The 14452-nt window shown below is 58.7% G+C and overlaps 1 protein-coding gene across 1 annotated transcript in view; it reads left to right on the top strand.

Moving 5' to 3' along the window:
• Positions 1-5197: 5197 nt before the first annotated feature.
• LOC144943556 (uncharacterized) overlaps positions 5198-14452 on the top strand; it is a 49108-nt gene continuing 39853 nt past the window's right edge. The window contains exons 1-2 of the mRNA XM_078871138.1: positions 5198-5596; positions 13296-13404. Coding sequence (XP_078727264.1) covers positions 5397-5596; positions 13296-13404 — 309 coding nt within the window. The 5' untranslated portion in view covers positions 5198-5396. The remainder of the gene's footprint in view (positions 5597-13295; positions 13405-14452) is intronic.

Genomic DNA, 14452 nt, shown 5'->3' with positions numbered 1-14452 from the left:
CAGCAGGCGTCAGGGTCACGATCGAAGCCACCTCCTGCATATCAGGCGAGGTAGTTAACATATCGCCCCTTAAGTCCGTTTGCCAATTAGTGCGAGTAACAAGTTGTCTTCGTATTGTTGTTATTGGTGCATTGCTGCTGCAGCGCCGATTTCTGCTGCTGCAAGGGATAAAACTGCCTCCACTGCTTCAGTCGCAAAGCGCGGATTAGTGCCGTGAAATTACTTGCAGCGCCATCCCTATCCCCATCATTTATCATACACGTGTAGGGGTTATTACGGGAGAAACGGCGGACGAGAAACACAGGGGTGTCTGCACTCACACACACGGGCGGTCACACCGACGTCCGCATCCGTTATCCCCCACGCCCCCGGCCCTCTGAGGGGATCCCTATAAAAGGCGGGGAGCCAGAGAGCTCGAGGCCAGTTCGACACGAAGCTGACCAGTGAAGATCGAAGACTCGGAGATTAGGCCCTGGGACTCCCCTGTCTGGCTGCCCTTGTCAGGGCCGAGCTGGGTAAGCCAGCGGCGCGGACCAAGAGCTCCCGGACCTCTGCCCTTGTCAGGGCAAGGCCGGCTTAGCTGGTGCCGAGATCTGTGCTTGCCAGGGCCAGATCAGTCAGCCTCCCGTAGCCCACTAGATGAGGACTGGGGCACAGGACAGAGGGCTTAGTACTAGGGTGGGTTTCCCATAGTACGGGTGAAGGAGCCGTTACCCCTTCAACGATTGTGCCTGTCACTGAGTTAATAAACAGAGTGTGCCTCAACTCCGACCTCGTTTCCTCGAACTTACTACATCTGGTGTCAGAAGTGGGGTGGGGACGCCTCCAAATGGAGGATGCTTCCCTCCTGGCGCTACGGCGTCGCGTGGAAGGATCCGCTCAGGGAAAGTCGGGCGTTGACTCATGGGGGTTGTGCCAGGGCCTCCTCATGCATTGGGACGGTACGATCCGCCGCCACAGGCTGGTGGTGTCTTCCGCGTTGAGGGGTAGGGCTGTATGGGCCGCTCACGAGCGGCTCCTGCACCTGGGCACCCTCAAAACCCTTGCCATGCTCCAGCTTAATTTCTTTTGGCCGGGCATGGCAAGAGATGTGGACGATCTCTTGCAATCTTGTACCCAGTGTGCTCAATGGAAACCGCCGGCGAGGGGAGCCTGCCCACCGCTCCAGTCTATTTCGGTCACCCGGGTTAATGAGCTTGTCGCCCTCGATATTTTGGGGCCGTTTCCCTCCACACCGAGGGGTAATAAGTACCTGCTGGTTGGCGTCGAGTATTTCACGCGATGGCCTATGGCTTGGCCCCTCGCCAACCAGTCAGCAGCGGCCGTTGCGGAGGCTTTTGTTCACTGCTATGTCCTTGACAAGGGCGCTCCGGAACGGTTGTTAACCAATCAGGGGAAGAATTTCACTAGTGCCCTTTTACACGAGGTGTGTGAGCTTCTGGGTACGAAGAAAATTCGTACTTCGCCTTACCACCCACAAACGGATGGGATGGTAGAACGCCTGCATAGGACTCTTACGTCCATGCTATCCCACCAGGTATCTGAGTCCCAAACCGACTGGGACCTTCAGATCCCTGGAGTCTTAGCAGCATACAGAATGGCTCCTCACGCGGCGACCGGATTCTCGCCGTTTTTTTTAATGTATGGCCGCGAAGTTGACCCGCCTGTCGCGACTCAGCTGACGTGTACCGCGCCGCACGCTAAATCTAAGTTGGCGGACCATGTTAAGTTTAACGTCCTCCGGTTGGCTGAGGCACGGGAGGCGGCCATGCAAAACTCTGCCTCGCGCCAGAAGCAAAATGAAAAGTTGCGATCGCGCCGGTCACACACGCACGAATGGCACCCGGGTGACAGAGCGTGGCTGCACTGCCCCCAGGTGCCATTGGCCACCTCGTCTAAGTTGTTGAGGCCGTGGAGGGGCCCCGTGGAAATTGTGCAGGTTATGCGGCCGCAATGTGTTCGCATTATATGGGGGAAACGTCGGTGGTTTGTTCACCCTTCACGGTTGAAGCTGTTCTTTGCTCCACATGCTTCCTCTCATGACTATGGCCGAACATGTGGGGGGTCCACTGACTCCGGGAGGGCGGGGTCGCCGTCTGCCTCTGATCCGCTGCTAACTGTTCCATCTTCAGGGGTCCGAGGACTGATGCCCTCTCTGCCGCCAGCCTCCTCCGAGGAGGTCGACGCTGGCTCGTCCAGGATGCCGGTGCGCCGCGCACCTGTACATTCACCACCTGCCGCCGACCCTACCGGGTCGGGCCTTTGTGACGGGCCCGCTGCACGGACACGCGCCAGGACGCGCCGGTTATTGTAAAGTGCTTTCCGCGCGCGTTCCGCTGCTGGTGGGCTCACTCACCTGTTTTTTTCATGTTGTGTGCATGGGGATGGGGTACCACGTTCTGTATATATGTTGCATTTTGGGGAAGTGGGTACGTATAGGGGACCATCGGTTGTTGTTGTTGTTACACTTGTTCTTGTTATTGTTACGGTTACGAGGCACACGCGTGTTGTCTGGGGTTAATCTTTATTCTTGGGGGTTGAGGGATTGTTGCAGCCGGGACGGCTGCGAGCTGTACAGGGGGGGGGGGGGGGGGGGGGTGATGTAGGGGTTATTACGGAGAAACGGCGGACGAGAAACACAGGGGTGTCTGCACTCACACACACGGGTGGTCACACCGACGTCCACATCCGTTATCCCCCACGCCCCCGGCCCTCTGAGGGGATCCCTATAAAAGGCGGGGAGCCAGAGAGCTCGAGGCCAGTTCGACACGAAGCTGACCAGTGAAGATCGAAGACTCGGAGATTAGGCCCTGGGACTCCCCTGTCTCGCTGCCCTTGTCAGGGCCGAGCTGGGTAAGCCAGCGGCGCGGACCAAGAGCTCCCGGACCTCTGCCCTTGTCAGGGCAAGGCCGGCTTAGCTGGTGCCGAGATCTGTGCTTGCCAGGGCCAGATCAGTCAGCCTCCCGTAGCCCACTAGAGGAGGACTGGGGAACAGGACAGAGGGCTTAGTACTAGGGTGGGTTTCCCATAGTACGGGTGAAGGGGCCGTTACCCCTTCAACGATTGTGCCTGTCACTGAGTTAATAAACAGTGTGTGCCTCAACTCCGACCTCGTTTCCTCGAACTTACTACACACGCACACAGACTCTCTCACGCGCACACTCACACATTATCACGCACATCAAGAGACGCGCTCACACGAACCCACAAATACATTCACTCACGAAGCCACACGCACACATTCACTCACCAACCCACACACACACATTCACTCACGAATCCACACGCACACATTCACTCACGAACCCACACGCACACATTCACTCACGAACCCACACACATTCACTCACGAAGCCACACACACACATTCACTCACGAACCCACACAAATACATTCACTCACGAACCCACACAAATACATTCACTCACGAACCCACACAAATACATTCACTCACGAACCCACACACATTCACTCACGAACCCACACAAATACATTCACTCACGAACCCACACAAATACATTCACTCACGAACCCACACAAATACATTCACTCACGAACCCACACACATTCACTCACGAACCCACACAAATACATTCACTCACGAAGCCACACACATTCACTCACGAACCCACACGCATACATTCACTCACGAACCCACACACATTCACTCACGAACCCACACACATTCACTCACGAACCCACACACATTCACTCACGAAGCCACACGCACACATTCACTCACGAACCCACACAAATACATTCACTTACGAACCCACACACATTCACTCACGAACCCACACACATTCACTCACGAACCCACACGCACACATTTACTCACGAACCCACACGCATTCACTCACGAAGCCACACGCAATCACACATCCACACGCACGCGCAGCCCTGCTCACTCCAGCATCCCACCCCCTCCCTCTCACTCCATCGCTGCACCCCTTCCTCTCTCTCTATCTCCTCTTGCCCTCTCCACCCACGTCTCCCCCCACCCCCTCTCCTCCCATTCTCCCTCTCATTTCTCCAATTTTTCTTACTCCTGCCTCGGCCTCTCGCACTCTCTCTCAATACAGTAGGGTATCTCACTCTCATCCGCTCTCTCTCTGCCGCCTCTCCCTACCGCTCTCCTCCCCTCTCTCCGTCCACACCACCCTCTCTCCTCCCGCCCCTCTCTCCCATTTCTCGCCTCGACACCACCGCTCCTCGTTCCCTCTCTCCGTGGCGCCGCGTCGCGCTGATGGTGATGATGGTGGCTGCTGCCGGAGGCTGGCGTCTCTGCGCGCTCTGTCTCTGCGCCACGCTCTGCTGTGCGCTGCTGCTGCCCGGTCCCGGCGCGGGTCGCGCGACGCGGATCTCACGCGGGGCCTCTCCCGCCGCGGGCCCCGGCACCGCCGGCACCGGCGTGAGACGACACCCGGCGGCCCGCATCACCTCGGGCGGCCGGGCGTCGAGCGCGGGACGCGGTGGTGGTGGCGGCGCGGAGCGGCCGTGGGAGGAGGAGGACCCGCGCTGTAACGCGAGTCGCCGCCGCGTGCCGCTCACGGTGGAAGTTCTGGCGCGGAGGTTCCTGCTCAGCGGCGACCCCGCGGCCCTCTCCGCGGTGATGCCCTCCCCTCCCTGCGCGGGGCCCTACCAGCTGCGCGACCTTCCGTGGTGGAGAGACTCCCCCTCCGCGTCGGGAGTCGACAGCGACGGCGGCGGCGAGGAGAAGGAGATGAAGGAAAACAAGACGAGAGGCGCCGCCGAGGCGGACGGTCATGAGAGAGGAGCGAGAGGGGGTCCCACCACCGCCGGAGAGGGGTGGGGGCCCGGGGAGGGGGGTCCCGGGGAGGGGGACCCCGCGTCGCGGCTGTACGAGGCGCTGCGCGGGCCCGCGTGGTCGCTGCTGGGCGCCGTGAATCTCCTCAACCTGGCGCTGCAGGCGAGCGACCTGCGCGAGTCGAGCGCGCGCGACGAGGCCGAGTGGTACCACGCGCTCGCGCGCTCCCTGCTGCTGCTGCGCGCGGGGGACGCGCGCGCACTTCGCGCCGCCCTCGCGCTGCACCCGGGGGGGGCCCGCGCCGGGTGGGGGCGAGGGCCCCCCGGGCGCGCCCGGGGGGCCCAGCCTGTACCTGCGCGCGTCGCGCAGCGGCCACTCGATCGCTCTCGAGGATCTCGCGGGCGGTGGCGCTGCGGGCGATGGCGTTGATGGCGGTGGTGCCGGTGCCGATGACGGTAGTGGCGCTGCTGCTGCTGCTGATGATGATTCTGCTGCTGGAATTGCTGGAAGCGCCGCCGCCGCTGCTGCTGGGGCCCGGGTCTGGGGAGCCGTGGAGGAGGGGGAGGAGGAGTGGAGGTGGCTCCGCGAGCTGCGCGCGGCTCCGCTGCCCGTGGCGCCCCCGCTCCGCATGCGCGCCCTCGCCAACGACGTGAGGTCGCTGCGCTCGCCGCGCTGGAAGACGGGCCACGCGTTCCTGGCGGAGCGCGGACACCTGCGCTGGTCGCCCCCGTACCTGGCGTGCGACGCGGGGCGCCTGCGGCCCGGGTGGCTGCTCACGGTCACCGCCGCCTTCTACGGCCTCACGCCCGAGCTCACGCCCGAGTTCAAGTGAGTGGCCGCGGCTTCGGACGGCCCCGCCGCACGCAACCCAACCGAAAGCCACGCAAGGTCATTGTGTTGTTCGTCTATTTTGAGCTGATACGCACCTTGAACCGGTTTCAGGCAATTAATAACCGTAACCGAACTTTCGGGTTTGTGTTGGTGTTTGGAGGTCGCCAGAGGTCTGCTACCTGCGGCGCGGGAGCCGCACGCGGTCGCATTGAGGGCGTTATTTATGTATCTATCCGGGACAGTCTCGTATTCACACGCGGCTCGTGAAGCATTGCGTTTACATTTTTACCGAATTCTAAAACAATGGCTCTTCTTGTATTTTGGTTTGCTGACCCCTGAGTTCACCCGAACCGTCCACGACAACCGATCGGTTCGACTCCCTGTCAAGGGCGTGAGATTAAGGTCAGGTGATATAAGACGAGGTGAAGGTCGGGGTGAAGTGATTTGAGGCGACACTTCAGGAGAGAAGAGGTCAGTTGTGACGCACTACGCAAAGATGAGGTACGACGAGGTGAGAAATGTGAGGTGAGACGCGGTGAGGGGAGGTGAAACGTAGTGAGGGGATGTGAGGCGTGGGTGAGGGGAGGTGAGACGCGGTGAGGGGAGGTGAAACGGGGTGAGGGGAGGTGAGGCGTGGGTGAGGGGAGGTGAGGCGTGGGTGAGGGGAGGTGAGGCGAGGTGAGGGAGGTGAGGCGTGGGTGAGGGGAGGTGAGGCGGGGTGAGGGAGGTGAGGCGTGGGTGAGGGGAGGTGAGGCGGGGTGAGGGAGGTGAGGCGTGGGTGAGGGGAGGTGAGGCGGGGTGAGGGGAGGTGAGACGGGGTGAGGGGAGGTGAGACGGGGTGAGGGGAGGTGAGGCGTGGGTGAGCGGGACCCTGAGCGGGGCACGCGGACTCATGATCAACTACAGGTCACGTGGTTGGTAATGATGATGCTGACGACGAGATGCTGATGGTGATGTTCATGATGAGTATTTTGATGATGAATGGGCCAGTGATTCGTAATTCATTTAAAGAATACATCTGTGAAAAAGAGATGTATAGCGCATCGGATCCCTCCGGTATGAGTAAATATTCTGATTCTGATTAATTTTTTGCGGGTTCGATCGTCCTGTAGATATCACGTCAATTACTTAACTATAGCCCTCCACCACCCGACTGAGCCAAGCAAATTAAGTGTTCAAGTTGGGCAAAGAGCCCCCAGTTGAAACTGGATGATGAGGAATGTTCAAAAGGCCAGCATTAAATAGTCAACATTTTGCTTGTTGTTTAAACATTCCTTTGGTTTGCTGAAACAAAAAAACAAATAACGTGACAACTTGATTCGCCTATGTCGGGTGGTGGAGGGTTATCGTTAAATAATTGATATTGCATCAAGACGATGATCTAACCCACTCTGAACTTGTTATGAATCATGATCCTGGTCGTGAAAACCTTTTCCGCTCACTCACCGCTGAGCCGGAGCCCACGGTTGAATGTCCGTCACGGCCGCCCAGTGCGTTCCACGGTAAATTTACAAAACGCTCGCTATGAAATGGACGTTAAAAAGCCAAAGATCTGATTCGTGGTGAGACAGCGCCACGGTGAGATTCAGAGAGAGACATCTACATTGCCAGATGACAGAATCACCCGCATCACCTTCACACACCACTTCACACAGCCCTCGTCTCACACAGCATAGCCCCCTCCGTCGCACCCTCCCTTTAAACCGTTACTCACAGCCTCACACCCTCACACGCTCCCCTCACACACTCACACCCGCCCCTCCCACCCTCACACCCTCCCACCCTCACACTCTACCCTCCCACCTCCCACCCTCCCCTCACACCCTCCCCTCCCACCCTCACACCCTCACACTCTCCCCTCGCACCCTCCCACCCTCCCACCCTCACACTCTCCCCTCCCACCCTCACACACTCCGCTCCCACCCTCACACCCTCCCCTCGCACCCTCCCACCCTCACACACTCCCCTCACCTCCTCACACCCTCACACTCTCCCCTCACACCCTCCCACCCTCCCCTCCCACCCTCACACTCTCCCCTCACACCGTCCCACCCTCACACTCTCCCCTCCCACCCTCACACCCTCCCCTCACACCCTCCCACCCTCCCCTCCCACCCTCACACTCTCCCCTCACACCCCTCACACCCTCCCCTCACACCCTCCCACCCTCCCCTCCCACCCTCACACTCTCCCCTCACCCCCTCACACCCTCACACTCTCCCCTCACACACTCCCCTCCCACCCTCACACCCTCCCCTCCCACCCTCACACACTCCACTCACACCCTCACACCCTCCCCTCACCCCTCACCCCCTCACACCCTCCCCTCACACTCTCCCCTCACACCCTCACACTCTCCCCTCACACCCTCACACTCTCCCCTCACCCCCTCACACCCTCCCCTCCCACCCTCACACCCTCCCCTCCCACCCTCACACTCTCCCCTCACCCCCTCACGCCCTGCGCTTACACCCTCCCACCCTCACACACTCCACTCACACCCTCACACCCTCCCCTCCCACCCTCTCCTCCCACCCTCACACTCTCCCCTCACCCCCTCACACCCTCCCCTCCCACCCTCACACACTCCGCTCCCACCCTCACACCCTCCCCTCACACCCTCCCCTCACCCCCTCACACCCTCACACCCTCACACTCTCCCCTCCCACCCTCACACTCTCACACTCTCCCCTCACCCCTCACACCCTGCGCTCACACCCTCCCACCCTCACACACTCCACTCACACCCTCACACCCTCCCCTCCCACCCTCCCCTCCCACCCTCACACTCTCCCCTCACCCCCTCACACCCTCCCCTCCCACCCTCACACACTCCGCTCCCACCCTCACACCCTCCCCTCACACCCTCCCCTCACCCCCTCACACCCTCACACCCTCACACTCTCCCCTCCCACCCTCACACTCTGCCCTCACCCCTCACACCCTGCGCTCACACCCTCCCACCCTCACACACTCCACTCACACCCTCACACCCTCCCCTCCCACCCTCCCCTCCCCTCCCACCCTCACACTCTCCCCTCACCCCCTCACACCCTCCCCTCCCACCCTCACACACTCCGCTCCCACCCTCACACCCTCCCCTCACGCCCTTCCCTCACCCCCTCACACCCTCACACTCTCACACTCTCCCCTCCCACCCTCACACACTCCACTCACACCCTCACACACTCCACTCACACCCTCACACCCTCCCCTCCCACCCTCACACACTCCACTCACACCCTCACACCCTCCCCTCCCACCCTCCCCTCACCCCCTCACACCCTCCCTTCCCACCCTCACACTCTCCCCTCACACTCTCCCCTCACCCCCTCACACCCTCCACTCACACCCTCACACCCTCCCCTCACACCCTCACACCCTCCTCTCACACCCTCCCCTCCCACCCTCACACTCTCCCCTCACACCCTCACACACTCCGCTCACACCCTCCCACCCTCACACACTCCACTCACACCCTCACACCCTCCCCTCCCACCCTCACACCCTCACACACTCCACTCACACCCTCACACTCTCCCCTCCCACCCTCACACCCTCACACACTCCACTCACACCCTCACACCCTCCCCTCCCACCCTCCCACCCTCCCCTCACCCCCTCACACCCTCCCTTCCCACCCTCACACTCTCCCCTCACACTCTCCCCTCACCCCCTCACACCCTCCACTCACACCCTCACACCCTCCCCTCACACCCTCACACCCTCCTCTCACACCCTCCCCTCCCACCCTCACACTCTCCCCTCACACCCTCACACACTCCGCTCACACCCTCCCACCCTCACACACTCCACTCACACCCTCACACCCTCCCCTCCCACCCTCACACCCTCACACACTCCACTCACACCCTCACACTCTCCCCTCCCACCCTCACACCCTCACACACTCCACTCACACCCTCACACCCTCCCCTCCCACCCTCACACTCTCCCCTCACCCCCTCACACCCTGCGCTCACACCCTCCCACCCTCACACACTCCACTCACACCCTCACACTCTCCCCTCACACCCTCCCTTCACCCCCTCCCCTCCCACCCTCACTCTCTCCCCTCACCCCCTCACACCCTCCCCTCACACACTCTCCCTTCTCACCCCACCATCACACTCTAATCCCCCAACCTCCACACCCTGAGCGCTGATCCTAAAACCCCCCACCCCGCCTCTCACCCCCTCCCCTTTTCTAATGAGGAATTGTTTCCAAAAATAACGCGCGCTCACGGCCAAAATTCAGCATCGTCCATCATCATCACTGGGCGCTCCATCGTCATCGTCACAGTGCGCTTCATCATCATTATTCCCGCCATCCACGCTGCACTTCATCAGCAGCATGGCAACAGCAGCAGCATATTCATCATCATCATCACCGCCAGTAACCGCAGCATTATCATCATGAGTAGCTCAATGAGCAGCAATCAGCAGCAGCAGCTAGACCAGCAACAGTATTATCATCAGCAGTACAACGGGCAGCAATATAATAATCATCAGCAACATCAGCAATAGCATCATCAGCTGCATCATGCACAGCGCCGAATTCAGCTCCGTGCATTATGCGCACGTGCACAGCGTCCCAACTCCATTCCGCGTCTGTCTCTCTCCATCCCCTCTGCGTGTGTGTGTATTTCTCTCTCCATCTCCTCTCTCTCCATCCTCTCCCTGTCCTTCCATCATCATTTCTTTCTCTCCATTATCATCTCTGTGTCTCTCTCTCTCTCCATCGTATCTATCTCTCCAGGGGCGGTTTCTTCATTAGGGCGATTGGGCGACGCACCACCAATGTCATTCAACCACAGAGTCACGCTAGCCGTCACTGTCAGTCTGTGTGTCGCTCTCTTTACTCAGTCTTTCCAACCCATTCATCCTCTCTCTGTGTCCATCTCTTTATGTCTCTCTCCATCCTCTCCGTGTCTCTATCGCTCTCTATCCTCTGTCTGGCTCTTTCCAATCCCTCACTCGTTGTGTCTCTCTTCATCCTTTATCTCTGTGTCTTTACCCCCCTCCATCCTCTCTGCGTTTGTCCATCCAAAAGGAAGAGAGAGAGAGGGGTGAAAACGTTACACATGCTAAACGCAAGCAATAATGCACAGAACATTGTACGATTATTTGGAAAACATTGAGAAGTCAGTAAACACAACAGAGAAGAGAGAGAGAGAAGATGCCATGATCAACACTGGGAGCGCTAGAGCAGTGGACGTAACAGGGTAATGATGATTGGTGGATCACCAATGGCAGTCCCCAAACATCCACTCGGTGAACGTGAAACGTTGGCCCAACATTGGCATGTGGTTGGCACCCTTGGACCGATGTTCCGTGTTTACCCGTAAGATAGTACCACCACCCATGACAGAGACAGGATCACGCGGCACACACTCCCTCGAGTGCTTGCTAACACAACTTTCCCCCAACAGCCCCTGGAGGTTTCACTGGGGATCTTTGCCTCTTCATGTGCCCGTAGGAACTCGCCAATCGTCGTAGTTGCTCGCCAACAGCACTTGCTCCAACAGTGTGTATGGGGTTCTTTGTCTCGCACGTGTCTCTGTGTGCCTGCGTGTCTCTGTGTGCCTGTGTGTCTCTCTCACTCCGAATCAGTCGAGCGGCAATATCTTTTCATCGGTTGCGTAACGCTGTGTGGAAGCTACCTGGTCTGTCGCTCCGCACGAAGCTTCAGGTCTTTTCGGCCACGGTCATTCCCTCCCTTCTCTACGCTTGCGAAACGTGGACCCCCCTAATGGAGCATCTTCGCCGGTTGGAAACATTTAGGCTGGCCTGCCTACGATCCATCCTGGGTTTAACCAGGCTGGATTGTGTGAGGAGCTCACAAATCCTTGAAAGATCTGGGCAAAGTCCCATCGGTGAGCTCCTCCGGCAGGCAAGGCTGCGTTGGTTGGGTCATGTAGCCCGCATGCCCAGCCACCGCATGCCTAAACAGCTTTTGTTCAGCCGGATCGAGGGGGCTAAACGGGCGCGGCACGGGCTAGAGAAGAGATGGAGTGATGTGGTACAGGAGGACGTGGAGCTGAGTGGACTTGCCGATGACTGGTACCAGCAGTGTCAAGATCGGCCTCAGTGGAGGAGGCTCGTGAAGGACGCTACTGGGCAGTTGGAGGCAGTCGCCCTCCAACAACAACGGAGGGCGGAGGAGCGACGCTCACAACAACGAGCGGAGTGCCGGGTAGCTTAAGCACAGCAAGTTGGTACAGTAGGGGGAACAGGTGGTGCATCAGCCAGTCATCTCGGTCATCTCGGTCAGTCGACCCGTGGCACCTGCTGGGTCTGCCCCGTGACCTCCTGCCAGCGGGCGTTCGACACTTCACGTGGCCTCAAGATGCACTTGGCCTGGCACAAGCGTCGTGGTGACGTCACCGCCACTTAGTGGCGAATGGCGGTTGTTGTTGTGTGTCTCTGTGTGCCTGTGTGTCTCTGTGCTGAGAATTTTTGTGAGGTCCTGGTGGAGGGGAAATCCCTCAGCACAGAAAACATAATTGGGCAAAGTGGGGACGACCCTGCTGAGGCTGCACTGCCTCAAATATTAGAAATAGCCAACCCCTGCGAGTGGCTGGCTGAGGTGCCATCTGTTGAGGAAGTACGGAAGGCGATCCAGAGTCTGAGACCAGGAAAAGCGCCGGGCAGATATGTTATCCTAAGCGAACTGATGAAGGAGGGTGGCTTTTGTGTCCAGACAGTGTGATGGGAAAGGTCATGGCAAGGATTATTCAACATCGCACGCTGATGAGAGGCTTATGGAGCCCCAATGTGGTTTCAGGCCAGGGCGGTCCTGCACAGATGCCATATTCTCTGTCCGCCTTCTGCAGCAGAGGTGTAGGGAATTCCAGCAGAACCTACATCTCCGCTTTATTGACCTGGTCAAGCCCTATGATACCATCAATAGGTCTGGGCTGTTTTTCTTGCTTTCAGAATCCATGATTCTCTGCTCACAATCAATAAGGACCGTCATGATGGTGGGCAGGCCCGGGTAAAGCTACGTGGCCGAGAGTCAGAGTAATTCCTTGTTTACCTTGGGGTGTGACAGGGATGTCCTCTGGCGCCTGCATTATTTACCATATTTTTGACCACATAGTTCGAGAAGCCTTCCATTGCTATACCGGAGGAATATCCATCTGGTACAGATACATTGGGTGACTTATTGATGCCTGGGTACAGTCGAGGGATGGCTCCCTATTGTGTCGACCATGTTATATATGCTGATGATCTGGTGATTGTTGCTCACTCAGAGAAGGAGTTGGAGGCTATGCTGCTTAACCTGGTGCATACTACTAAGAGGTGGAGCCTTACCATCAGCCCCACCAAAACTAAGCACCTGCCTGGGTAATTTGTACTATCGGACACTCTACCCCCACAACTCCCTACTGGTGGGGCAGCAGAGGTCTAACTCTGAATCAGTCGAGCAGCATTTTCTTTTCATCGGCTGAAGCTGTGTGGAAGCGACCTGGTCTGTCCACACGAAGCTAACGAATCTTCTCAGCCACAGTCATGCCCTCCCTTCTTTATGTTTGCGAAACGTGGACCCCCCACCATGGAACATCTACGCCAGTTAGAAACATTCAGGCTGGCCTGCCTAAGAGCCATCCTGGGTTTATCTTGTGTCCCCATGTCCCCGTGTCCCCATGTCTCCACGTCACCACGTCTTCGGGTCCTATGTATCTGGCTCCCAGGGGTGGGATCCGCCTGGACCTGGACCTGCAGGCCGTGGATGTGGATCAGTGTGCCTCACGCGGCGGGTGGTTCTCAGGGACGCACTCCTGCCCAGCCAACTCCACACAGGTGCGTGGGGGGGGGGGGTGTCAGTTGTCTGGGTTCATAAGAAACGGGGACACGGGGACATAAGACACATAGACACATGGAAGCACGGAAACCTGGGGACATGAGCCACAAGAACACGAGATACGGTGGCATAATACACAGGGACAGGGAGACACGGGGACACGGGAAAACGAGACAAAAAGACACTGGGACATGAGCCACGGAGACGCAGGGGCACGAAACGCAGGGGCACGAAACACAGAGACATGGAAATGGGGGTGGGTGGGCGGTGGGGCACTTGTCTGGGTCTGGGTTTAACTCGGGATGATGGTCTGGGAACTAGCGTCTGTGTTTGGATGGTCGGTGTAAGTAGAAGTGAAGTATGACTGCGACGTACTTCGGGCGGGTTCATCAGAACTCCACAAACAATAACGTCAGCAAACTATTCCAGTGTATATTGGCTCCCGTGCCCCTTGTCCACACTGCTCAGAACTCTGCACGTTGTCCAAGCGGCCCATAGACCACTCGCTCTCTCCAAAATCACCCACTCACTCGGCTACTTGATCTCCTGCTCTCTCCCTCCCTCTCCGACTCCCCATACCGTCAGTCACGCCAACCTCCTCCAACCCGGCACTTTCTCCTCACTGCCCTGGCCCTGCCCCTTCCGCTTCACACTGCTCCCCTGGGACCGCTCCCCTCTGGTCCTTTCGGCTTTAATGCTCTTACCCTAGCCTCTGCCTTTTGTCTTCACGCATTATCCGTCCCCTATATCTTCATACACATTGGCCCCTTGGGTCATACACCCCCTGGACTATCCAGGGCCTCCCTCTCCATCCCGTCACTCGCGGCCTATTGCCATGCCAACTGCCACCAGTTTCTCCTCTGGCTAGTCGACCCCGACTCTCCTCCTCGTGTCGTTGGACGCCGTCATCCCTCCCCCACGTCTTCTCGACTGCCCCTGCTATGCTGAGCTGCTTCCACCTGCCCCTTGTCCTCAGGTGCCGTGGCTGTACCCGTGTAACCCCGCTCCTCCAGTGCTGTCTTTACGTTACGCATGAAATTAGTTAAA

Source organism: Lampetra fluviatilis, chromosome 31, assembly GCF_964198595.1.
Source record: "Lampetra fluviatilis chromosome 31, kcLamFluv1.1, whole genome shotgun sequence".
Classification (NCBI taxonomy): domain Eukaryota; kingdom Metazoa; phylum Chordata; class Hyperoartia; order Petromyzontiformes; family Petromyzontidae; genus Lampetra; species Lampetra fluviatilis.
Note: the sequence above shows the minus strand (reverse complement) of the source record. Positions and strands in the feature narration are given on the sequence as shown.